Below are 27,793 nucleotides of genomic sequence, written 5' to 3'. Positions count from 1 at the left end.
TAAGGCAATTTATACCACAAGCAACTTACTTATGTAGCCTAAGTTGTACCTCATAAATGAACTGTTTAACACCTTGCCATATCCTTCAGTTTATGCCAAATAAATACAAACATGTAATATTTTTTTTGAGGGTTAAAATATATAATCTTCAAACCGCAGGAAAACATTTTGCTGTAAGCAGATGGTCAATTAGAAAAGTGAGATAGTTGACCAAGGCATGCCCCGAAGAAAAACTCTCTGTCTAGCAAATTTGGGAGATAAGTCTGTGCCATGCATGCTCTCTAACATTGGCACTAATTGAATTAAAGGAACCATTATCATTTATCATATATAGCTTTATTTTTGGGATTATAGGGAGGACTCCTTAACCTTATAAAGATGAAAAGGGGGATGAACTCATTTTGGTTATCCTTTTGATTTTCTACTCCGCAGAAAAAAAACGAAGAAACCTCTTTGGCAGTCACTAGCACGGTTTATGGATTCCTCCAAATGAGACAAATTAAATCAACAAAAAAAAATAAAAAATTAAACGTACAGCTGAAATTGGGGTTCAGAAGAATCAGCAATTGGTGCTGCTACTAAACACGTTAATCATTAGCCCGATACATACTCCCACCATTTGTACATAGCATATCCATAAACCACGCTATAAGCAATCACCCTTATTGGAGAATTCGCAAACCTGTATCAGACAAAGAAATTTCTAATAAAGTAACATTCATCATCTATGCAGCAACTCCTACTAATTACGAGGCCATAGAGTTCTTGCAGGTCAGGCAATTCTTAATTTCATTGAATCACCCTTTACTCCTATTTATGGCTAACCAATTATATTATAACCACATATAATAGGGTACGAATTGATCTAGTTCTGGACTAGATTAGATCTCTTCAAAAGTGAAAGTGTTCTTAAGTAAGTAAGAAACAAGAAATGAAAAAGAGTAGAGAAAAGAGGGGGTACCTCATAAATCCAGATCCTTGGGCATGAATTAGAGAAAAAGCTGCTCTTTCCTCAGCGGTAACAGGATAAGGCCAACGAGAGAAATCACGGTTGAAGTAATCCCAATCAGGTAGAAGGACACCAGCAATCCCTAGAACCCCCAACACATAGGTTGTCATCATCTTCTTGAAAGAGTGGGTGAATATGCCAACCGCCAATATAAGTGCTGCCAGCCAAAGCAGAGAGGCTCTGAGAGCGGCGTCGTTTGCCATGAATATGATGATGATGAGCGGTGAATGGCACAACCAATATTGGATAGAGAGAGATGAGATTAGATTGAAGTTGATGATGATGGTAAATGGTTAAATGAAAGAGGGGCCATACAATACAATTTACAGCAAGCTTCTCTGTGAGCTAAGCCTTTGTTAGGCTTATCAGCTTTAAATGCCAACCCAACGCTCCCTCTACACACTCTAAATGTTCTCTTTAATGTCGTCTCGTCCCCAGACTTGCCTTGCCCCCTGCTAATTTTCCTTCTTGCTTCCACTTTTTCAGACAACCTTGTTACTTCAAAATAACTCACAATTTCTTTTTTTTTCTTCTTATTATTAGGATATAAATAATTTATTTTCGTGTCAGAGTTTAATTGTGACTTAGAATGAACAGTAGATATAGATATTTTCAAATTCATCTGAGTTTTAGCAATAAACACACTAATATTGAGATTACAACGATACAATAATTTGATTTTATTGTTTAAAGATTAAAGGATGTTTCAAAAAGCTTATAAAAAATTATCTAAATTTATGAAAATAGTTTGACTCTTATAGCTTTTTGTAATTTATTTTAATATATTTTATTATCAAATTTATAAAATAATTTTAATGAAATAAAATTTAAATTTTATTTTTTTAAACACATCATAATATAATCTTGATATTTATGATTCTTAGAGGTTGAGGGGAGAATTTTGCTTTTTTCGTTGCGAATTTGCAATTATCTCTTTTAATATGTGTAAATAATTTTTAAAAAAAATGTTTTTCGTTGTGGCATGTAGATTTCCACCTACGCTACCTTGCCGACTTGGTAATTGCCGTTGCCGATAACGAACGGATGAAGTTGACGACACGTCGTTTACTGGATGGAACAGTTTCCTATTTGCATCTTATATTTTGTTAAAAAGAGTAAAAGAAGTCTCTAAGTTGTAGTTCTGGTGCGCACTGGTAATTCGCCTTTAATAATGTGACATTGTTACGTTAAAGCCAAGGTCACCTGCAACCGGGTGGGATGGTTTAATCCATTTTTATTTCCCTTTTTCTATGACAAAATGAAATTATGAACTTTTATTCAAAATTGCCTTGTTAGTAATAAAATGTAAAAAAAAATACAAAAGTGCAGTTAATAATAATTATTTATAATTTTTCCGTTTATTTACAAATGTATGAAAAAAATAAAAAAATGTAATTAAAAACGAAAAAAATGGACGAGTAGAGGTCAATAATTTTGTTTGTCATACTTTTGATTCGAGGAAAACGCTAGCCAGGACGAAGATAATGTTTCTTCTGACTTGGTCAATATATTTTTCATAAATATATTTTCTTTGTTTCTTGCTGATCGGTATGGAGAAGGCAATAACACCGATTTTGATATCATTCGTGGCTTTTCCTTCACCGGTTTGGATAGCTCTTGTTTTGCGGACCAATGTGGCAAAAATAATTGTCTTAATACTCATTTCTTTGTTGCCATTCTACACTTATGGACGCTGAATTGGCATGCCATCTCAAATCTCTGAATACTTGACGATAAAAATTGTCTTCAACAGATTGTTGCCTTTTCTAGCATATGCTGGAAAAAAAAAATCCTCTATATCAGAATCTTTATCAGTCTTTCTTCAACGAAATTTTGATCATTAATTTTTATGTTGAATGACTTTGATTGGTTTATCAAGATAGTATTGATTAATGAAAAAATTATATTGAACAACTACCGTGTAACTAGTTATATTTTATTGTATCTTGAGCTCACCTTTCATGATTTTCTTGAACATTTTGTCATTCTCAAATTCAACAAAGACCTTAACCCTAAAATTAGATTCAAAAGTTGTACGTGCATGGTTAAGGGAAGGTTGTGAAAGAGTAAAGTGAGTGATTTTAAGAGACACGAGAAAAAGCTTTTTGTATCAAAATTCAAAGGGAAAAAAAAAATCTAAAAATAAAAAGAAAGAAAATGTGAAGACTAAAGAGTTACAAGAAAGACGGTTAAATTATAGCTACTAAACTTTCAAACATGAAAATGTTCATACTTTTTATTTCTACTCAAATATATACTTGGTTTAGAAAAAGAAGTTAAGAAGATAGCAAATCTAGAAAGTAAATTTTATAGGTTTAAAATAACAAGTTAATCTTTTGAACTACAAAATAAATCTTTTAAAGAGAGGAAATATAAATCAGATTATATAAATTAAAGTACAAATTTTAAATTATTGCAAAAATTGAAGAAGGTATTCAACGAAACAAATCTTCAAAAGCTTTTTTATATCACATATTTTGAAAAGATATTGAGTACTTTAAATTCTAAAAAGATTTCATTAAAAATTGTGAAAACTTTAAGTTCTCTAATATTTTACAGACAGACACTCAGATAATTAAAAAACAAAAAATATAAAAAAAGAAAAAGAGTAAAAAGACTTTTTATTTAATATGAATAAACTAGTCCTTATATACTAGTGAATGAATAAATAATTAGTTTACAACTGAACCTTAACTAACTAACAACCATATGAATTATTCACAACAGAAATAACGCTTTCAAAAGATATTTATCAAAACTATATTTTGTTTGGAAAGTTATCTTTTTTTAGAAGCTTGAAACAACATAAAGTAATTCATAAAAGTGAGAACATTAATACCAAATAAAGTAACATTCATCATCTATGCAGCAACTCCTACTAATTACGAGGCCATAGAGTTCTTGTCAGGTCAGGCAATTCTTAATTTCATTGAATCACCCTTTACTCCTATTTATGGCTAACTAATTATATTATAACCACATATAATAGGGTACGAATTGATCTAGTTCTGGACTAGATTAGATCTCTTAAACAAGAGTTTGAAGAATGAAAGAGTCTGGAGACTGGAGGAAGAGAGGAATTAAGAGTTTGAAGGGGGAAAAAAATTCTCCAATTTTAAAAACTTAAAAATATGAATTTAGAAATTTTTTTAAAAATTTATAAAAAAAACTTTAAATTTAACTATTGAAATGATAAAATTAAATTTTAATAAAATATTATTAGAGATATCATTTGATATAGTCTCATAAAAGAGTTGAAAAAAATACATCTAAACATTAGAAACTAAATTGAGCTCCTCTACTAAACAGAATTTTGTTCTTTATTAGCAATTAACAATACAAATATTCTTTTGCATAAGTTCTTCACATTTACAGTATATTCTCTTGACGACTTACTCAACCTGTCTCAAAACTTATAAACAATCAATATTCTTTTACCATAACCTATGCAAACTTAAACAACTTTTTTAAAAATATTCTTTTATCTCTCTAAGTTTTGATAAAAATAATTTTCTAAAAGATAAATTTTCTTATTATTTTATTTGAAACTGTTTTTTGTAAATTTTAGGATAAACTTTTGAAAAATACTTATTTTCAATGATACATTTAACCGGCGTAAGCAAGTTATTTCTTCTTCTTCTTCTTCTTGTCAAGAATTTGAAAGATAGGTTATCCTGAAATCATAGCCCGTCGAACTCAAAGTTCACTTAGTTTTTTGGTAAAAGAATTCCAATGTTCACTCAATTGGTAGCACTTTGGGCCAAAGGTAATGGTCGGTCAATAGTTGGGAAATTCAAACTACTTTGTCGGCCTGCGATTGACACTTACTGAGGTGCCCTCAACAATTTCACGTAGCCATACGATTACCAACGATAAGCTATTTAATATTTTGTATCAAATTAAGAATATGATTGATATTCTAATTTTATAAAAAAAAATTTATTACACCTTCTATTTATTTTTTAATAATTATCTCATTCATTTATTATTTTTATAAAAAATTAATTATTAAAGATAAAATAAAAAAATTATTTATTAATGTTAGAAAATGAAAATAAAATTTGAACAAAATAAAATTGTTAAAATATTAGGAAAAAAACAGAGAAAGTATTACATAATAGTAAATGAGCGCTTAAGATGTTCAATACGAAAAAGTCATAAATTAATGTTTAAATAATAATTAATTTTTCTAACCTGTGTTTAAGAATGTATATTAAGAAATAAAAAATAAATTTTTTATTCAAATTTACAACAATTGACGTCACTAATGTATTAAATTTTATGATATTTTATTATTTTTAATAAAAACTTACCATATATAAGTTTTTTTGTGTCTTTGTGCAAACTTAAGCAAAATCAAATAATAATTTAAAAGATGAATGAAAATTAGGAAATTAATAGAGAAATCAAGCCACGTTGTTGCAATTGTTTAGTCTAATTCGTTTTGTAATGTTCGGTATTTCCCTAAATAAAATTTGAGTAGCCCTTTTCCAACCCAAGATAGTGTATTGTAAATGGTTCTTGAAAAAGGTTCGTAATTAATTTGGGAAAGGAGTTAGCTTGACTAAATTTGGTAAGACATTGGTGAGTTTCCCTCGGGACAAAGCATAGCCAGATAAGTTTTCTCTTGGTGATGAGTAGGTTATCAATGAAGCATCACACAAGTTATTACTAGATCCTAATTTGTCAAGGTCTCCACTTATGTTTTCTTCATCATTTGTCCTAACTTAACTGTAGAATTAATTAATTACTCAAATGTGTACGTGCCAATCTTGCGTTTAATTAGTTTTGTTGATCGTTCTCAATTTAGGGAAACACATCATCTGCTTTTCATTCCATCGAGTGTTTTCTTTTCCCTCGCTAAACCTTGCTAGAAATTATCATCCTGGAGTCCGTATAACTTAATTGAAGATTTTACAAATATATACATGTTAGACAGGTTTGTAGTACATATATAATGAATTATTGTAATTAAAATTAAGGTGGGTCTTTTTGAGAGGAGTTGCATTAATTAGTAACTTTCTAAAGAGGCTCTGACTAAATTAACCCACGATAGCCTTTGTAAGGTATTTGAAGGAAAGAGATACGGAACATTGATTCAGTTGGTAGAGTGTCCTTCAAGCCAGTTGAGAATGCCCTTCATAGGGGACAAAGACATATACGTTCGTCGCAATTGTGGTAGTATAAGCCAAGTGGGTGGCCTCGAAGTCTGTTTTTAACTTTTTTTTATGGATGTATTGGTTGGAAATCCATTACAGCAAGCAAATCAGTTGTTTAGCTGACACTGAAATAAATGATCATATTATATTGAAACTCTAAAGTTGATCTTACATCACTTGTCCCTTCTATTCTCATTAGAACACACAATGGTCCCCGACAGGATCCTTTGGCTGAAAGATCAAAGCCTTTGTGTGTTTGAACCGTTTACTAACAAATGCAATTATAAAGGGGTAAAGACACATGAGCAAGAAACTGCAAAGGCAATGTGTTTTAAAGAAGAAAAAATGGTCTCTCTAATTAACTCCTTTGTTGTCCCTTGTATATGTCGACACTTAAATAATTAAATTGAATAAATCTTAGGTTTGAAAATGTATGGCTTATATATGAAGCCACGCGGGGCTCCAGTTGAGTTATATACATAAATAATTGATCTTATACCTCTATCTAAATGTTTAAGGTTGTAGAAATACTGATTATTCTCTTGGCATAGTTGCAGAATTTCTTTAATATATCAATTAGTTAATTAATAGTTTGATCCTTGTCAACCTATAATTTTCCTAATTAAATTAAAATTTAATGAATCTTATTCGAATACAAATAGGGAACCAATTATATTAAGCCAGCTACGTACATAGCCACTGCTCTAGGACCCAAGGTGAATGTATGTGTGTCATTATAGAAGCATCGTGAGATGACTTGGCTCATACAATTACGATGGATTGCTCATTTTAGCCAACTTTTAAAACACCTAGTTTGTACTAGGCGATAACCTTTTACTTTGTATTGGGTTTAAAATTAATGTAAGATCTTACTATGACCAAGAAAAAATGCAACAGAACAAGGTGCAAGAGGACAAATCGCCAACAAACGCCATTGAAGGTTTCTCAACCGTGCAAAGAATGTCTTAAGGGTTAAAAATAAATTGGTGTAGATTTGGGCGTTTGCTGCACCAAATTCTACTTCACGTCTCCAACTGCACCACCCTCCGAGTCAAACGAGTCACATCCTTTATGTCCTTTTCAGGCATTGAGCTATATGTAGTCGACTATTGGATTTGTCCTGACTTTTTAACCTCTAGGCTAGTTTTCACTGGTATAGTTTATTTATCCATTTAGCTATAACTATTTTCAACAACTTGCATAGATTTTTTCGTTTACCTGTTTAGATATTCAGATAAAGTTGTGTAACATGTGCCTATATTTTACGTGCCAACTTGACTTAGAGACACATGCATATGTGGTTTGGTGCGCGTTTGAGTGTCTTCTGAATGGCCATGGTTACATTATAAAGGTATTACAACATGAAGATTAAATTAATTATAAGAAATGTTGATCATATATATTTATTATATTGTTTTGAAAAAATCAGAATAATTTTTCCCTCTGATTCAATTCAATTGATTAAGTTGCGAAACATGAACTGTAAATATGCAGATTTGATTTTCCGCAACATTTTTCTGTCTCTTCTCCGCTATCTAGCTTGTCTTTTCTCTCTCTTTCCCATATAAATCCTACCATGAACCCTCACAAATAAAAAAAAAATATATTCTCTACTCTTTTTTATAAAAAATAAAATAAAAATTTTCTTAGTCCTAATTATAAAAAAAAATATAAAATAAATTTAAGATGTATTAGTTATTAAATTTCTTTTATACTCTTCTTTTATTAATACAAGTTAATATACACATCACTAATTACACCATTTAATATCATGAATATTTATTAAATATAATTTATATTTATAAAAATATAAATAATTTAATTATTTTTTAATTTAGTTTTTTGTTTATTATAAAAAGACTAGAGTAGTAATTTGATTTGTTTTCACATCATAGAAAGAATAAATATTTAAATTTTTTTGGCTACTTCTTAAAAATATGTGTCTATATATATATATATATATATAATATTATAATATGATTTTTAAAACTTTTATTAGATTAGTAATAAATCAATTATATCAAAAGGAGTTGGGTTTAGTACAAAAAAATTATTAAATAATTTGAAATCACTGTATATTCACAGTCCTGATCAATCATTATAACGATATTTTTAATATTTAGTGAATACATAGCTTATCTGAATTTTTAGATAATTCAATCTTAATATATTATTAAATTTAGATAAAGTTAAACTCATTTATTATATAAAATTAAATGATTAATGTTAACTTACTTTACTTAATTTTTATGTGTATTACATGTCGTATGCATGTGTGTGTAGTATATATACATAGTTTGATTTACAATAATATATAATTCTGAGACTGTATTTCGTGGTATTGTTGAGTGAATGATTCTTTATGGGACTAAGGGGGCATGAAATCCAAGAAGAGAGGACGTGAGTCTTTCGATGCCATGCAAACCATGACGAAAGAGGGGAACAGCCTCCTCTTTGCGTGCATGGGAGGGGTTCCTCCGACAAGTACTCATTCGCCACGTGTTACGTAATCTATTTTGTAAGTTTCGTCCTTTTAAGGATACTTTAGCACAGTATCTAAATATTGAAACTAAAAAATGTTTAGCCCATAATTACCGAATTGTCCTGATTTCTTGGATGAATATCGAACTTTTTGAATTCATTTTCAAAATTACAGAAAAGGAAAACTGGAGGAGGAAACATTTATTGCTCTGAATAGCTATACTGAATAACAAGAAAAAAGTGATTTTCCCTCCAAAAAGTAAATGAAGAAGTTTAACTCTTAAGCAGGTCTAAAATAAACTCAATCATTAATTATTGCATGTATGCATAAAAAAGGTAGCATATAATTAATGTTAGATTAGCACATTTTGGAAATATAATTATATTATCAGATTTTTTAACCTGTGCAATCTTGCATAGGAAAATTTTCAATAAATGTACTATTTAATTAATCTATATTAATTATTTTATTATAATTATTTTAAAAAAATTATTTTTTATTCTTTTTTATTGGTTAAATAGTGTATTTATTGAGATTTATCTTGTGTAAGATTATACAAATTAAAATAAAAAAAAAATTATAAGTACTATTTATACTTCCAATACTGAAAAGCTGCTGGTAGAGGCGTTGCATTAAATATTAAGTGCTCCTACCAAATGCTGATATTAATTTGTATACCAATAATATAACAGTTTTTTTAATTACACAGGTTAAATCCTAATAAATGTATTACTTAACTAATGAAGAGAAAGTAAAAAATAATTTTTTTAAAAAAATTATAAAATAATTAATACAAATGAGTTAAACAGTGCATTTATTAGAATTTATTCTGTACAAAAATTGCACAAATTAGAAAACCTATTTTTTTTCTGAAAAATGTTAAATTCTTACGTTGATGTTCTCAATTCTCAAATACATATGTTATTTAAATTACTAAAAATTAATTTATTATTTATTTATTATATATAAATATCTAAGAAAATACACTCAAAATGAAAACACACAAAAATATATCCACTCCTAATAATACAAAGAATGTTTTCCTATTATCATTTATATAGGACTAATTAATTAGTAAAACGATGCGGTGTTTTTGCATTCATGGCTTAAAGGGTATACTTGTCAAGGCATGAAACAATTGTCGTTTACACTTCCAAGGGGATGGAAGTGTCAAAATCTTTAATTGGCATAATAAAGATTACAAAATGTTATTTTAATCCAGGTAAATAACAACAAGAAGAAAGCAATGAGAATGGAAATATAAATAGTGTGATCCAGCCCCCAGTTTAATTTGGTGGTAACAGAGGAAAGGATAATTGCCTTTGATCAAGTGGCACAATGGGAAGGTCCCCATGCTGCGATGAGAATGGCCTTAAGAAAGGACCCTGGACTCCTGAAGAAGACCAAAAGTTAGTTCAGCATATCCAGAAACATGGCCATGGAAGTTGGAGAGCACTCCCTAAGCTAGCCGGTTGGTAGATATGTAGTTTTATGGCTCTATTAGTATTTTATTCAGCAACTATAGTTCTCTCTCTCTTCAGTGTTTCTTCATTCATCAATTTTTCTTGCAATTTTTGCAGGTCTCAACAGATGTGGGAAAAGTTGTAGGCTAAGGTGGACCAACTATCTAAGGCCTGACATCAAGAGGGGGAAGTTTTCTCAAGAAGAGGAGCAAACAATTCTGCATCTCCATTCCATCCTTGGAAACAAGTACTTTCCATGTCATAATAACTCCTTTTTTTTTTGTTGGGGAGGAAGGGTATTGTTATGACTTGTCTTATTTTTTCGGAAGATGGAAATATGGATCAGAAGTTCGAATTGTGTTTGTTTTTATTTATTTATTTTAAATGTTAATCAATAATTATTATTACTTACTTTTATATGCACAACCTTTTTGAATAGATGGTCAGCAATTGCAACCCATCTTCCAGGCAGGACGGATAATGAGATCAAAAATTTCTGGAATACTCATTTAAAGAAAAAGTTGATTCAGATGGGTTTTGATCCAATGACACACCAACCTAGAACTGACCTTGTTACGAGCTTGCCATATCTGCTAGCTTTGGCCAACATGACAGACCTTATGGATCATCAGTCATTGGATGAACAAGCTGTGAGGTTACAAGCAGAGGCAGTTCAGCTAGCAAAGCTTCAATACCTTCATTATCTATTCCAATCCTCAAACTCCTTAAGTACCAACTCCTATGACCAAAATGCCACCACAAGCATGGAACCTTACAGTTTGTTAAACTCAATCTCTAATGTGAAAGAGAATCCAGTGATAGACTGCTTGCAACCAGATACTCCAGTCTCATTTTCTCATGGCATTGCTAGCTCCCAACCACTCCACCACCCAAGCGTGCTACCTCACTTTTTAGACCCACAAGTCTCTTTCAGTTCCCAATCATGTTTGAATAGTGAGCAAGGTCAAGGTACCAACTTTGCAGTGGTAAGTCAAGGGGATCACACTGCTGATCATGACTCATCCTGGATTATTCCATCCCCTGCTCCATCTATTCCTCCAAATGTGATAGGGACCTCAGCTAGCAATCCAGGAGATGCCAGCAGCAGCACTTCTAGTTATGGAGGAGGACCCTCATCTTATTGGTGTGAACTATTCTTTGAGGACCCCATAATGCATGATCTATCTTAGTATTTTATTTGAAAGAAGTTGAATTATGGTGTGTGTTATGCCTTTTTTAATTTGCTTCTTGCAACTTAAAGCATATATATATATATAGGCCCTAGCTAGGTATATATAGATGTGTTTTGTCCATTTATATATTATACGTATTTATATATCAATACTATGTTTTGTACATAACTTCAAGACAGTTCCATTTATCGAACCGGTTTGAATGTCAGTATGATAGTATCATTTTTAACAGTTCTATATATAAATGTTCTTTGCTCAAATAAAGTTTGGTTTTCGCGGCCTTTTCTTTTATTTATTTACTCATTGTTCCATTTGTTAGTTTACTGTATGTCCAAGAACTTGATATTTGTGTATAATTTTTGTTTCGAATAAAGTTAAGGAAAAGAAGGGAAAACTTAGACCACCCAAAAGTGGTGTAGAAAGAGTAGAAGAGAACAGGAGAAGTGAAGATCTAAATTATAAGCTTACTTTGCAGAAAAGAACTATTAATTAATTTATGATTTATCTTATTTCTTTCAGTATTTTGAATAACTATGGCATGAGCAACCAAGCATATTAATTTACCGATTTTCGCTTCCACGAAAATTATTTTTCCATTAGCTGAAAAATAGAGTTTAAATAGGTTTATTGTTTACTTTCTTCTCAACTTCGATGTTAGTCCAGGCTCCTGGAGTGGAGCAAATTAAAGCTTTACTGAACCAAAAAGAAATGTTAAGAGTTGTTTTTTCAACTTAAGGGACTTAAATTCTTTACATGAAAGAGTTATGGCCTGTAATTCTTCTAGAGTAGTAAGGAAATATTCTTAAATTGTTTCAATTTCTGTCTTCTTCATATGATGGTTCTGATTTATCTGCCGGATGTTTTGCCTGGCCTTAAATGTGTTTATTCCAAACTTTTTAAAATTGGTTGTTTGTAAAGGAATTTCGACATTAATGATGTAAATTAGTGATGGATTATCTAAGCCACATTATGAAAACTTTGAGATATGTAGAAAGTCCGAAACCATGATAAGATTATATTTTTAAGGGGAATGGGTGCGCGAAAGGCAATGCAAGTCCTTTGTTTCCATCGTGAGCAGTTAGATTTGATTCCTTTTCCATCAAGAAGTTGACTGGTAAGCCTTCAGAAAAAACAGCTTAGATTACAAAGTCTTCTCATTGAAGATGATGTCTAACAGATGTCAATGCACCAGTAGTGGACTTGTAATTAATCTAATCGCACCTTTTTGGAGTATGCCTTGTCAAAGGCACTTGAATGTTTTGATTGGTTGAGGTCAAGTTTGTCATGGTTGTCAAAGTAACAAAGAAAATCACAATGTGGTTAGGTTTGTTCTCCTCCATACTCTCCTAATTTAAAAGTATTGGGAAAATTTTCACCACCTAATCCTACCCCATTCGTTGTGTACCGCTTAAAGATTCTTATGTCATTGCAATTGTGTTAATTTAAATAAGATTTTAACGCCTAAACTAAGCATATTTAGACCCTCTGATTGATGTATTAATGCATATATAAACATATGCAAAATTATTGTATAATAAAATAGTGGTAACGCCTTGGAAGCGATGTCTCTCGTGCGAGTGGCAGCATCAATGAAGAAAATGATGTAAAGCAGGTAGTTAGAACAATCATATTCATAACAAGCAGTCATTCTCGTAGCTTTTGTGTATTTATGAAATTTTTATATCTATAACAATTTTTTATTAAAAAACATGTAATATCGTACAAATTTATCATTTATTAATTACTTATTGTGTATTTTATCAATTAATAGAGTAAAATAAATTGATCTCACTAAAATACTCTTATTAAAAATACTGAAGTTGTTAAAGTAGTTAGTGGACAAGAGTTACTTTAGAGTAATATTCAAATTATTATAATAATTAGTTGATCAAAATTATTTTTAATGAATAAAAATGTTTTTAAAAATGATTAATATTTTTTAGTATTATAAAATTATAAATAATTTAAGATAAATAAAAAATATTAAAATAATATTTAATATGAGAGAGAATAATACTTATTTTTTATATGGTAGTTAAAATACATAATACTTCAAATCTAGATAAATTCATCTTATAAAATTGAAGTATATTTTAACACAATGATGTGCTGTGTGCAAGTTGATCGTATCAAATTATTTAGTCACCTTATAAAATTGTATCTACGGCCTTAATTTGTTTATTTGATATTTTATATTATTTATGTTCCTAAATTTTTCTTATCGCATCCACATCAAGAAACTAATGTTATATATTTTATTTACCTCATAAATAAGTTTTTAATTCTTATATTTTTATATATATTGTTTTACTTTCTTCTTTTTTATCATATCATTCATCACTTTTTTTTTCATATCTCTTTTTTCCTTCATCTTCTTAATACCTAATTTTAAAATGTTAAAGAATTATTTTTTATTGAATGAAAAATGTTTAGTGGATATCTTAAGAAGTGTCTATATCGTGAAAGAGGGAAATAAAAAAATAACTATAATAAATAATATGATGTCACAGAAAAATAAATTAATAAAAAATTTTAAATTAATACTAATACTATTAAAATATTTATAAATTAAAGTTATTTTTCATTAGCTTTTTATATCAAAGAAGCCTGCCTGTAGCGCCCGAATGAGCAACAGATCTAAATGTTCTTTTTGTCCGTACATTATTGATTGCATTAAATGAGATGAGAAGGCCAGTGTGATTGACTTGAATTAACATATCTCATTATTCTTACCCTTATGGTGCACTCGCAAGTAAAGGAAACGAGATGTGAATTCACAGTTGGAAGCTTCTGCTTCTACCTTATCCATGGCTGCTGGTTACGAATTCACGAATGGTTTTGTTAACTTATGCTCTTTAGACTAAGTTTAATCATTTAAATCAAAAGTAAGCATTTTTATATTTTTGTACATTTAACATTAAAAAAGTTAATAAAACCGTTATCATTTTGATAAACTTCAAAGGCTCAAACTCATATAAGAGAGTAATCGCAGCTACTTATTTATTTATTTTAATTATGAGTCTTCTTACAATCCAAAAGAAGGCATGATTAAAGAGTAAAATATATTTCTCTCTTTTAAAAATTGAAACCACAATTTCTTGATTGAATTATATAATTTTTAAAAGAAAACGAAAAGAAAAAAACCCTTTGGACAGTGCCAAGGGGCACTCTAGGGGATTTACATAAACCCAGTTTTGATGTTATCAGCTATTGAACAATTTTAAGTCATACAGTGTTCTAAGAGGACACGACAGTCTCTCACCACTCTATCTCCAATAATTCATTTTCAATTTGAGTGTCTGGAAGAGCGCACGTGGGAAAGGGATTGGGGTCTTTATTCTTCATAGCCGTATTATTACTATTGACAAAATATATACTTGCTAGATAGCTTCAAAGAGATTGTTATTGGGACTTTCCCTTTGAGAAGACTAACATTAATTGCATCCAACATGTACATATCAACAACATGCAACACTAGATGGACCACATGACATGTGCAACATTATGCTACCCATCTCCTCTAGCAAGGTCAAGTCTAAAGACTACTTAAGATGCTTTATTTGTTTTCATGTGTGCATATTAAATCATACAAATCATAAAATAAACATATAAATTAAGTAGCATTGCCACAATACTGAAGTCACAAATTACAAATTTATTAAGAATGACCAAAGGATGAATGGAGAGGATGAACATCGAACAGAATTTCTTTGAAAACAATAAAACCCACATCTGTAATTATTTAGGGAAACTGATAATGTAAATTTGGTGCACATGTTATTCAAGTGATGCACAAATGAATAAGTAAAATTACCTGCTATAATTAAAATAATACTTTTGTTAATGCACACATAGACAAAATTTACTCAATACAAAAACAATAAATTATTGCTTTCAAGGTTTAAACCAAATTTGAAACTTAAACTTGCTATTATCTTAGAATTGATAAATTAAACAATGCATATAACATGCTTGCTTGTTAAAAGTTATACTAATATTAACTTATAAAGGCTGAATTTAAGTATTTAAAGTAATTTTTATAAAAATTATTATTATTAATTACTTAAATTCAATCTTTAAAAAATTAATACTAAAGAAAATACATGTACAATGTTAGCGGCAAATTAAACAAGTTACAAACGAAGAGTTTAGCCTCTCAATACCAAACCGAACTCTCCCTAGTTAGCACTCGTGCTTGGTTACTTCAGAGAATAATTGACTTTTGCCCACAATCACCCGAGGCCCGATCCGTGGCTTCACTCCTCAGTGCTCATTATGCGACCAGAGCTTTCTTCTTTCTGCTATTATGCAAGGTTGATAACAATGGCATATCTGAGAATTTACAGCTAAGGATGTAACTAATTCCCACTCCACTGAAAAAAAAAATTATCGTCTAGAATCACACTGATGAATTATATTATGTCATGTATATAAATTTTAAATTTTAAAAAAATACACGTGGGAAGATGTTTATATTTAGGATTTAGACTTGACTTCTGTAAGTGTTTTGATATCTATTTATCATGAGTTGACTATTTATATAGGAATAACTTGAAGCTAAATATTAACATTTTTTAAATTGGTTTCCTTCCTAATTAACAAATACTTGGCTTGCCGCGCCATTGTCGCTCTCTGGGCCACATTGACAATTCATATATTTACAGTGTTGACTGCTGAATATCACTAGCCATTATATTCGATTCAGAATGCTTGGCCGACTAGGATTCAATCTACCAAATGAAATAAATAACAAATTCAAAACAAGTCAGCAATTAAGCACCATCGCATTATTGATTCTTACAGACAGTACTCATCTCTACACGTTTATCATCTGCTACGGATAGAAGATGCTGTCTGACATATGATACTTGGTACGTATTCATTGAAGCATATTTTACAATCACGCAAGAGTCTACTCTCCATCACGGTCTCTGATCTTATTGACACATGTTGCATACTGATGGAGGACCATCTTATTTGTAGACAAACCATGAATGATGGCGTGATACACTGCACTCGTAGTTGTTGTACCTGGGATAACACATATTGATGGATTTGACAATTTTAAAATAAGTGATGGAGCAGAAAAATATTACAAACGTTTTATCTATTTCATAACTAGCACTCATGTTTTCATCTAATGTAAGCCATGCACTACAATTGAACTGAATTGGATATGGATGCTCAATTTGAAGTCATGATGTCCAAGTTGTTTTAATGTTATTAGCCACATTAATTTTTCATAATAAAAAATATAATAAATCTGAAGCAACCGATATTTTAATAGAAGATAAACAATAATATTCGTAATCCCTACTATTAACTTGAATAATAAAAATAACTATATGTGGTGATAATCAATATTTACAAATAAAAAGGCTATGTCAAAAAAACTAGGGCTATGTTTGGGGAATTAAAAATCTCATCAGCATGTTAAGTTGCCATAAAGTAATTGCCGTTTAATTAACTTAACGTTAAATATTGAAAAAGAAATTAAAGGAGAGAATGCAATTTAGAGATATAAACCATTTTACTAATATCCACCAAATAATTTGACAATTTTTTTAAAAATTGGACAGTCAATATTGAACTCAATTTATTGGTTTATCGGATTAAAAATAACTAAGCATATATTATTGATATTATATAATATATTAACTAATAAAACAATATAATTTTTGAAACAAACAAAGAAAATAAAAATTTAATTAATATAAAATATCATATTACGTATTTTATAAAATAAAAATATTATAACAATATTTAAATAACAATAATTTATCTATAAATGTGATATGTGATCCTTTATTTATTCCAAAGATATTTTAAAAGAAAATAAAAAAATAATTCAAATTAACGATGTTCTTAAAAACCAATTCTTATTCGATTTTAGCTAATTATAAATGAATTTTCACTTCACTAATTTTTTGAGTTATCAGCACTATTGTGACTCTCAAACCTATCAATAGAATTAATTGGCTTCAGGTACAAGACAATCGACATGAAATTAAATTTGTTACACATTATTTAGATTAAATAGATTAAAATGATAATTAAACTTTAAAAATATGAAATTTTGCTTATTTAATCCACACTTGAACAATGTGTTAGTACTAAACTAGTGTCCACTTAGCTTCCTACTATGTAGCCCAACAACATTAATACTGTTCTTCCAGTCCTGATTTTTAAAATTTGGGTTAGATTGGCCTGTAAAACAATGATTAAGTCAGTTCGCTTATTCGGGCGAATGGATTAGGCTATAATCCTACATGTTTAGGTACAGCACAGCAAAGAATTCAAGGAAAGGACTGAAATATAATGACAAAAAAGGACAGAAACATTATTGCTGTTATTATTATTGTTATGATTGTTTTAATCTGTATAATATCATACAGATAATAAATAATATATATTTTATAAAAAAAATTTAATAGTATTTATATATTAAATTATATAATTTTTAACCTAATATACAATGTTGTATAAATTAGCTAACTTGATACATGATTAATTAATATAGTTTAGGATATCACATATAAAGTAAATGCAATAAGTTTAATTTGCATTTTTATTAAATAGTAACTTAAAGATTTGATTGGTGAAATTAAAAAGAAACGAAATAGAAGAGTAAAGTGGGTAGTGATATTTATGTGTACGTGTGAATGGAATCTGAGTAAAGAGGAGGAAAGGCCCACCAGAAGGGTAATCCACATCTGATGTATACAATGCTTGTCGATTTGTGTCGTTCTTCCTAACACTAACACTAACACTAACACCCTAGCTTTCTATGCAAGTCCCAAGTTGAGATATAAAGAAAATATTCCCCCCATCTTTGTTCATTTAAATGGAAAAGGAAAAATAATAAAAGAACGCAACTAGGAATATGGAAAATGACCCTAGAATCAGATACGACTAATCATTGATTTTGATCCAAATATATTAATCATGTTTATCCCTTCCATAGATATTCTAAAACCTGAAACCATAATTCAATCAACAAGACTTTCTAATTGTTATTTAATTGATTAATCTAGTTAAATTTGTTGTTGAATCACAGTTCAAGGGAATCCTGTTTAAAGCAAAAATTTAATTACTGGCAAATGCTACTAAAGTTATAGATGTTTGCTTACTAATTGACATGTCATTAACATGACAATGCCTCATTTGTTTAAGTCCGAACATGACATTATATTCCCAACACTATAAGTATTTATCATTTATTTTAAATTTATTGTATTATATTTTATGTGCGAGTTTAGGTTAGGTGGATATTATAATATTCTTACGTGCACTCATCTTTATTAATCTTAATTTATTACCCATTTTGGAGGTAAATCTGCTACCTATCATAACTTACTTTTGTGAATACTGATGGAGTTCGAATTTAATTATAATTCTTAATTTTCTGACCTATGTTTTAAAATATTGTAAATCGAGTGTCATCCATAATCCACAATAAACAATTTATCTAACAAAATTATAGTTGAATTGCATTTTGTCTAACATAATTCTAGATTCCAAATCACAATTTGAGTAAGCGTGAAAAAAAGAAAATCCTATAATGTCAAAACGTCAAAGCAAGATTCATTTTTTACTAAAATAAATATTATGAGTAAAAAATATCTACATTATGGTAGAAAAAATATTAGCACTATATTCTTTTAAGTACATATATTCTTTAACATGCTTCTAATAATTGATTTATTCAAAACTTATATTATAAACTGATTTTTTTAAAATTATTTTAACTTAAAAAATACCAATACAAATTAATTTTTATACCATCAATATTTTTTTTATAAAATGTAAATTTTCTCAGTCTAACTATTGATTTATGTTTATATATTATCTCAATTATTTGTATTAAATTTTGTTAAAATTAATTATTTATAAAAATATAATAAATGGTCTCTATTTTTATATGTTTCAAAAGAATATATTACGTTACTTTTATTCTACATGAATAAATTATCACATACATTTTTTAATTTAAAATTTAATAAAAAAAATTACTAAACAATGTAGGAGTACATATAAATTACATTGATATAATTTAATCACTCTTTATTAAAAAAAATTAGGTTAAAGTATGTTTAATATATATATATATATATATCACAGTTTTAATTAGTAAAAAAGCACCTAAATTTTGTTAGTTAAAAACACTTACCGTTTACAATAAAGCTCGGTAGTCAAAGAATTAATTAAGCCCATTAAAGCTGGGTGAGACTTAGTTAATAAAAAAATTAATTTTTCATATATATTATTTTGACTTTAAATCTAACTAAGTCAAGAAAAAATTCATAAAAACATATTATTATTGTTTATAATTATTTTTAAAATTTCTGAATAATTTTCTAATTACATTTTAGGGTAACAATTAACAGCTGACTATAGGATTTAATGAGTATTATGTTTAAAAATAAATAAATTTATTACATAAAATTAATATGTGATTTTAGAAAAATTATTTTTTAAAGTAAATATTATAGTTACCTTGCAACAGGGTAAGAATAAGTAGCCAGGTACATGTTGGTGTTTTTAAGGACAGAAGTAACAAAATCAGGTATATTCAACATATAGAAAAACAATTATATTATATAAACTATTAAAAATTGATATCATGTACGATACTCTATATTTTTATTTTTTGTATATGCACATTCTAAAAAATGCATTACAAATAATAAAAAAAAACACCTAAAATGTCACCTTTTAATAGTACAAATAGCGTTTTCATAAGAAGGAAAAACCAAAAAATAAGCGCGATCACACATTAGATATAAAAATAGTATAGAGTGAATTTTTCATTTAATATTGTCATCTTAACTATAACAATTATAAGAGGTTCAAAATAATTTTTATATTATTAATATGTTTTTATTGTGATTTTTAATTAAAAACTTATTAATTTCTTAATCAGCCTACGTTAAATAATAAATAGCAAAACCAAATAAAAGAAAATATGCTAAAATAAAATTAACCGAGTAAATGTATTTTAATGTGATGATATGTGCAATCAATCGCAATATTCTGGTATCTTTCAAATTAAATACCATAGCTCATTAATTTAAGCAACGTGTGCTAAATGCTAGTAATAACTCCCTATTGGACCAATGAGGGCTTCATATTCATAGGAAAACGTATGCGCCAAAACATGAAAATTAAAATTGAGAGTGTAGTACGATTTTTGCGAGTATTCAACGTGTGAGTGAGAGTCACAAGTTGTGTAGAAATACAAGAAACGATAGACGTGGACGATGGATTTGTTTTATTTATCGCATAGTTCTTAGGATAAGAGAACAGAAAAATGAAAAATCTACGGAACAAAAAGTTGTGGCTGCAATTTGCCTATCAATTCATGTATCTTCCCCTATCACTTAACCAATCTTATGCACTTCCTCTTCCTTTCAACCTCTCTCTCTCAAATCCTTGGGTTTTTTCGTACAACTAGCTAGTGAAAGGACCAATACACGAACTTGTGGGAAAATAATTTCACCGCAAAAGCAAGATAAACTAATCATGATAAGTTAGAAGAAATACAGGCAAAACACAAGTGCCAAAACTTAAAAAGTCGTCAACCCAAAAATCAAAATGTGGTTTTCCCTATTTATGGCCTAAAATCTCTCATTAACAAGTTAGAAAGAAAAACCAAGACAAAGAAAAAAGGGGAGGAGAGAGAACTGAAAAAAGATAAGCTAATTAACATTTTTTGCTTGGTTTTCTTCAGCACTCAGAAGACAGGAAGTAAAGAGACAAGTTACATGTCATGGTTAAAACTTGATAGAGAGGGTGTGTGTGTGTTTGTGTCTGAATAGTTTAAGGTTGTGGGGTGGGTGAAGTTTTTGTTGAGATGTCAGGTGGTGGATGCAGCATAGTGTGGTTCAGAAGAGATCTGAGGGTGGAGGATAACCCAGCACTTATTGCAGGAGTGAGAGCAGGAGCTGTGGTTGCAGTTTTCATATGGGCACCTGAAGAAGAAGGCCAATACTATCCTGGCAGGGTCTCCAGGTGGTGGCTCAAACACAGTTTGGCTCATCTTGATTCCTCTTTGAGAAGTCTTGGCACTCCTCTCATCACTAAACGATCCACTGATAGTGTTTCTTCTCTACTTGAGGTTGTCAAGTCCACTGGAGCTACTCAACTCTTTTTTAACCATTTATATGGTCAGTTCTTTATCCTCTTTTTCCTATTCCTATCTCAGTGTCTGTTACTTCAGGTGCTTCTTTATGATTATAGTGCTTGCTGCTTTAGTATTATTTTATTATATTTTGTTTAATTATTGTGTTACTTTTTGTTAGTTCAATACATTTCATCTGTTGATATCTGCTATTATGATACAAAGATTTTGGGAGGTTCATTGCATAGTTATAAGCATCATCGTGCACTGTAGGATCGTTGATTATATCTATTGGTATTATTTTATCTTTTATTGTTTGGTAAGCTGTGTTGTTTTCTTAGTCAGGAGGCAATTTACTGGACAGGATATCTATTTTTTTATTGATTTTTTTAATCAGCTCATCAGTTTGTATTGTGATTTCTTTGATTACTTTTTCGTACAAACTGGTTTGTCATTTCTATTAATATTTACGGATATGTTTTTTTATAAGCTCAAAATTTCTATTTCACTATTATATTTTTCTGTTTTCATCAGTTATTGCTTGCAAAATACAGGAGAGTAGGAGTATGTCTAAATGTTAGTTGTGATTTTGTATGTTGTAGATCCGCTGTCACTTATAAGGGATCACCGAGCAAAGGAGGTTCTCACTGCTCAGGGCATAACAGTACGTTCCTTTAACGCGGATTTGTTATATGAACCATGGGATGTCAATGATGCTCGTGGTCGACCATTCACAACTTTTGCTGCTTTTTGGGAAAGATGTCTTAGCATGCCTTATGACCCTGAGTCACCTTGTCTCCCACCTAAAAGAATTATCCCAGGTATACTTTTTTTAACTTCTTTCCTTAGCCTCAATTTTCTTTTAATTTCATAGTGTTAAGAGTAGTTGACAACTGCATAATTCGTTTTGCTCTTGTGCTTCAAGTCCATTAGTGATCTAAGTCGGACTAGAAACCCACCTATGCTCTTTTAAAACCCCTTGTTAAGTTGCTATTTAACATAACAAAAGGGTGCAAAGGATAATAAGCATATTATTTAACAATATGGAGTTCATTTTGGATGCACAAATTTATACTTAAAATGTTCCTAGGTAACCAAAAGGCCTTCAATTATGGTTGACTAGAAACAAAAATATATATACAAATTCAAGAAAAGTTCTTTTTAAGTGTAGTTCAATTCTGGCTTCTGATAGTCTGCATCATCTATATGGTTGTTTTGTAAGTACTGTTCATTTTTCTTGTTTCATCAGGCTTTACCTTAATTTTCACTTGTTGACAACTTTTTCCCTCTTTCAGGTGATGTATCAAGGTGCCCTTGTGATACATTGGTGTTTGAAGATGAATCAGAGAAGGGCAGCAATGCACTTCTTGCCCGAGCATGGTCACCTGGGTGGAGCAATGCTAACAAGGCATTGACCACATTCATAAATGGTCCATTGATTGAGTACTCAAAAAATCGCAGCAAAGCTGACAGTGCCACCACCTCACTTCTCTCACCCCATTTGCACTTTGGTGAGGTGAGTGTCAAAAAGGTTTTCCATCTTGTCCGCATCAAGCAAGTGTTGTGGGCCAATGAAGGAAACAAAGCCGGTCAAGAAAGTGTGAACTTGTTCCTCAAATCTATTGGTCTTAGAGAATATTCAAGGTACATTAGTTTCAACCACCCCTATAGTCATGAAAGGCCTCTTCTAGGCCACCTTAAGTTCTTTCCATGGGTTGTAAATGAAGGCTATTTTAAGGCATGGAGACAAGGCAGAACTGGGTACCCTTTGGTGGATGCTGGCATGAGGGAGTTGTGGGCCACTGGTTGGTTGCATGATCGGATACGTGTTGTAGTTTCAAGTTTCTTTGTGAAGGTTCTGCAGCTCCCTTGGAGATGGGGAATGAAATATTTCTGGGACACCCTCTTGGATGCAGATCTTGAAAGTGATGCTCTTGGTTGGCAATACATATCTGGTTCGCTCCCTGATGGTCGTGAACTTGACCGAATAGATAATCCACAGGTGCTGTTACTTTTGTGTAAAAGCTGCCTAATCCTGCTCTGTGATGGCCCTTTGGATGTATGATTATCTGTTTGCATGTGCACGTCTTCTGTCAGAAGATATGAAAAATATATCATAATATCTTAATGTATATTAGATTATCTTTTAGGATTGATTTTCATATTTCCTTAGAAACAAATGAGATTATAAACAAACGTGAAAACTAATTATAAGAGCTAATAGGAAATATGGAAACTAATCCTAACATACTCCAAATTATTTTAAGATACAATCTTGATATTACGAGATGTTTTTTATATATTCTAACATATTTATTTATTAATCCGGAAAACCACGAGATGTGTTGCATAATCCTGTTACATATAATATTTGATTTTTATATTTTTTGCTCATAGTGTGAGATTATTCTATCCACCCTAAGTGTTTTCCATAGTGAAATATAATGATAAGTGATAACTGGTAAGTATTTCCGGTCTCACTGGCCCAAAAATTTCAATGCATGTATAGCACAGGCCAGTGGTTATATTTATATTCGAGTTGGCTGTTTGAATATCAATTTTGAATGAAGCCTAAACCATTCCACTGTGACTACTGGATTTGAGATAGTGAAGGAGCTTCATTATTTGGTTTGGGGGTGCAGTCTGAAAATAATCTGAAATTCTTAGGATAGGCATGACTTAGACTTCCTTTAAGTTGCGTTTGGACTGAGGAATTCTAAATTCCTTGATTTGCATATATTTGGATAGTGAAAATGTATTTTTAGAATACTTCAGAATTTTAGCAACTATAGGGACAATAAGATTGAATTTTGAGTTAGTGATTATTAACATTGGTACTGACGTTATGTACTACTGTCGGCTACTTGAATGCTAAAAATTGATAGATTTTCTAGTAATAGACACACTCATTTTAGCTGTTGGATTTTATAGTTTGAGGGCTACAATTTTGATCCAAATGGAGAATATGTACGACGCTGGCTTCCAGAACTTGCTAGATTACCAACTGAATGGATACATCATCCATGGAATGCACCAGAAACAGTGCTTCAAGCAGCTGGAATAGAACTAGGATCAAATTATCCTCTTCCAATTGTGGTAATAGGTGCAGCAAAAGTTAGATTACAAGAAGCACTCTCAGAAATGTGGCAACAAGAGGCAGCTTCAAGAGCTGCAATTGAAAATGGAACTGAGGAAGGACTTGGAGACTCTTCTGAATCAGCTCCTGCTGCTTTTCCTCCAGACATACAAATGGAGGAAAGTCCTGAACCTATTAGGAACCATCCACATCCTGTTGCTCGACACTACCAGGATCAGATGGTTCCAAGCATTACTTCTTCCTTGTTGAGAGTGGAAGAGGAAGAAACTTCCTCTGATCTTCGAAACACGGTAGAAGAGAGCAGCAGAGCTGAAGTGCCAATAAATGTAAATGCACAAGAAAATGCAAGAGACACATTGAATGAAAGGGTGTTGCCGACTGTTCATAGGAATACACGAATACAACACAATACTATAATGGAGCTAAGAAATGGAGCTGAAGATTCTGCAGTAGAATCTTCAAGTAGTGGCAGGAGAGAAAGGGATGGAGGTGTAGTTCCAGTATGGTCTCCACCAGCCTCCAGTTACTCAGAACAATTTGTAGGAGATGAAAATGGTATAACCAGCAGTTCATCTTTCTTGCAAAGCCATCCTCAGTCTCACCAATTGCTGAATTGGAGGCGACTACCTCAGACTGGGTAAGATATTTGAATTTATTTATCATTCAGTTAAATTAAAGTACTTTGTAATTAAATTAATTTTAAATCATCAATTAATAGCTATTTATTTTCTTAGTTCAATTATTAGTTAATCTCGCATTTCTTGAAAATTTGTTAGATGTTATATATGTACGCGTACATTCTGTCAGCACTTGAAATGAATTGTCAATGCTCTATATTTAACTTTAAGAGTTTTGTTAACTTAAGCCCTTAGGATCGAGTATAAGTAGCTAATAATAGATAAAAGTTTATTAGAAAGAAAAATATTTACTATATTTCTATAAATTCAATATAATAAATGTGTATTTTTTTTATAAGAATTTTCTGTTTGTAAATGCTTAAAGTTAGTCCCGAGAGCTGAGAATTTAATGCTTATGATTTATTTTTTTTGATTCCTTCTAGATATGTTATCACAAATAAATCTTAATTACAGGTAATTGATGTTGAAGCAACTAGATTAGAAGCAAGGAGGTGGAATAAACACTCACTTTTATCTTGAGAGAAAGTGAGATGTTGAACCCGCATTGGACATACACGTGTTCATTTCCTACTCCTTTTACCAACTGCTGATCTCCAATGTGTATGGAAATTTCAATTCATACGGCAGATCATTCGCATTCCCTTTGCTCTCGTGTACAATATTTGCAACTTTCTGTATAGTTAATATACTTTGTGTAGTGAGGGAGAAAGAGCCACCATAGCATCTTTTGTCTATTAATAAACTCAGGTTTGTGCTTTCATTTAAGGCAGATATGTTACTTATTATCATCCAAGCGTTGTTTACATTTTCCATGCTGTGCATTTCTGTGTTGACCGGTATAAAGTGCCCCTCATCTTGGTACTCACATTTCTTAAACCTCTGCAGCATATTAATCTACACCGCTAAAGCCCTTTCTTTTCTGTTTCTGTAATTGTTTTTGGAAAAACAAAATTTAGGTGTAATATTATAGATATTATTAGTGTTGTTTTTGAATCAGAATTAAAAATTTACCTGAGCAATATTTGCTAACCTTTGATGTTAGTATACTGAATCTTAATACAAACTTTTATTAAGTATATTATCGATTTGAAATTTTAATTATGATTAGAGAACAATATCACCTGTAATCAAGTTCTATCCTTTTTGAAATTCCAATGCATTTGATGGTGAAGATACACATTTAGTTGCAACATTTATTAACTTCCTTCACAACCACTTCTGTTTTTGTTTTTTGACAAGCCATGATCACTGCTGTAACACAATGTGGACCTCAACTGCTAATTTTATGAAACGTATGAAACATACTTCTAATGAATTTCTAAAACAGCACAATGTAAGTGTCAGTCATAGTGCTGTCTACATGTTTATTTGTTTGGGGTACGTTCAGTGTTTGGGGTTCCTCTAAATTGCATTTAAGTACAATTACTTTGATTAATTTAAAAATCAGATTTGGAGTTTGTGATAAAACACATGAATATAGTAACAAATTATAGAGTTGGTAAAATCTCATATGCTTTTTCATTTAGTGGTCATCATTGATGCATTTTCACTTTAAAGAACCTAATTCTGTACTGGGTTTGTAACCGTTACTGGCCATGCTAATTAAATACCAGGGACGATAGCAAGCCTAAACTCCTTGCAATTTCTTTCCAGTTACTGTGCGGGAAGTTCTACAATAAAAATTAAGATAAGATGACCATGGAGGCACTTTAATTAACTAGCTATGATAACTTCAAACAGAACAAAATTGTTCATTGCAGCTATAGCCATGCCGTTACTTTATATTTTCAATATAATTTTTTAATGTAGTTAAAGGGTAGACAATAAAAAATTAATAAAAAAAATTTAATTAAAAATATACATTCAATGTTGTTAAAAATATACGTTTAATAAAAATTATTTTTAATTAATAAAAGTAACATTATAGTTCTCTTATCATAAAAAATGTATAGTGTGAAGTATATTCTAAAAATTCTAACTTTCTAGTATTCGGATTCTATCTAATTTGCGTTTAATTCTATTTTTATTTAAGTAATTTTAGATTTATTTAAATGAATTTTGAAGTAATCACTTAAATGAGTCATGAATAACTTAAGTAAATATATAACTCGTCTAAATAAGAATACCTTAATATAATTAAATTTTACTTAAGTATATTTATATTTCAATAAATATTAATAATCTAAAGTAAATATAAGATAGAGAGCAAGCATTAGAAGCATAATTTTTGGCTTAGGTAAGAATATATTTTCTTAAGTGAGACATTAATCGCTTAAACAAATTATAATTATCTTAAGTAAAAATTAGACAAAGAGCAAACACTTTTTAGACTAAGTTATTTAAATAAGACTGAATTTACTTAATTGAGATAGAATTCACGTGAAATCTATTTTGTTTAAATAAAGTTAAATGGTTTAAAGGAGCAAAATTCTTAGAATAAATTATTTAATTTAAGTAAAAATAGAATTGTTAAAGTGAATTATACAAGAATACTATAAAGATATTTAGAATTTAGAATTGCTTGAGCGATTTATACATATATTTTATTTTGTTTGAATAAAATTGTTTACATAAACTATCAATAAGAAATTGCATTATTTAGAATTGCTCCAAAAGACACGTTATATACCTG

General features: G+C 30.1%; 3 protein-coding genes across 4 annotated transcripts; 2 read left to right on the top strand and 1 right to left on the bottom strand.

The window, feature by feature from the left end:
* Nucleotides 1-15: 15 nt before the first annotated feature.
* Nucleotides 16-1,539, bottom strand: LOC113852962 (signal peptidase complex-like protein DTM1). Its single transcript, XM_027483386.1, has 2 exons — nucleotides 962-1,539; nucleotides 16-682 (listed from the first exon to the last, which is right to left on the bottom strand). The coding sequence occupies exons 1-2, from the start codon at nucleotides 1,210-1,212 to the stop codon at nucleotides 595-597; spliced, it is 339 nt and encodes a 112-aa protein (XP_027339187.1). The 5' UTR covers nucleotides 1,213-1,539; the 3' UTR covers nucleotides 16-594.
* Nucleotides 1,540-9,943: 8,404 nt separating this feature from the next.
* Nucleotides 9,944-11,546, top strand: LOC113874778 (transcription factor MYB93-like). Its single transcript, XM_027512995.1, has 3 exons — nucleotides 9,944-10,121; nucleotides 10,231-10,360; nucleotides 10,553-11,546. Exons 1-3 carry the CDS (start codon nucleotides 9,989-9,991, stop codon nucleotides 11,301-11,303), a joined length of 1,014 nt encoding a protein of 337 aa, XP_027368796.1. The 5' UTR covers nucleotides 9,944-9,988; the 3' UTR covers nucleotides 11,304-11,546.
* An 8,841-nt stretch (nucleotides 11,547-20,387) lies between these two features.
* On the top strand, nucleotides 20,388-26,232 carry LOC113871087 (cryptochrome-1-like). 2 transcript variants are annotated; one of them, XM_027507860.1, is made up of 5 exons: nucleotides 20,630-21,472; nucleotides 22,029-22,247; nucleotides 22,722-23,428; nucleotides 24,358-25,160; nucleotides 25,615-26,232. In XM_027507860.1, exons 1-5 carry the CDS (start codon nucleotides 21,160-21,162, stop codon nucleotides 25,616-25,618), a joined length of 2,046 nt encoding a protein of 681 aa, XP_027363661.1. In that variant the 5' UTR covers nucleotides 20,630-21,159; the 3' UTR covers nucleotides 25,619-26,232. The 2 variants fall into 2 exon arrangements, with proteins under 2 accessions (XP_027363669.1, XP_027363661.1); XM_027507868.1 differs by having other exon boundaries at nucleotides 20,388-21,472; nucleotides 24,358-26,101.
* Nucleotides 26,233-27,793: the final 1,561 nt, after the last annotated feature.

The sequence above is a fragment of the Abrus precatorius genome, unplaced genomic scaffold, assembly GCF_003935025.1.
Source record: "Abrus precatorius isolate BTA unplaced genomic scaffold, Abrus_2018 Scaffold10, whole genome shotgun sequence".
Classification (NCBI taxonomy): Eukaryota; Viridiplantae; Streptophyta; class Magnoliopsida; order Fabales; family Fabaceae; genus Abrus; species Abrus precatorius.
The sequence above is the reverse complement of the archived record's forward strand: the minus strand, read 5'-3'. Positions and strand labels throughout refer to the sequence as shown.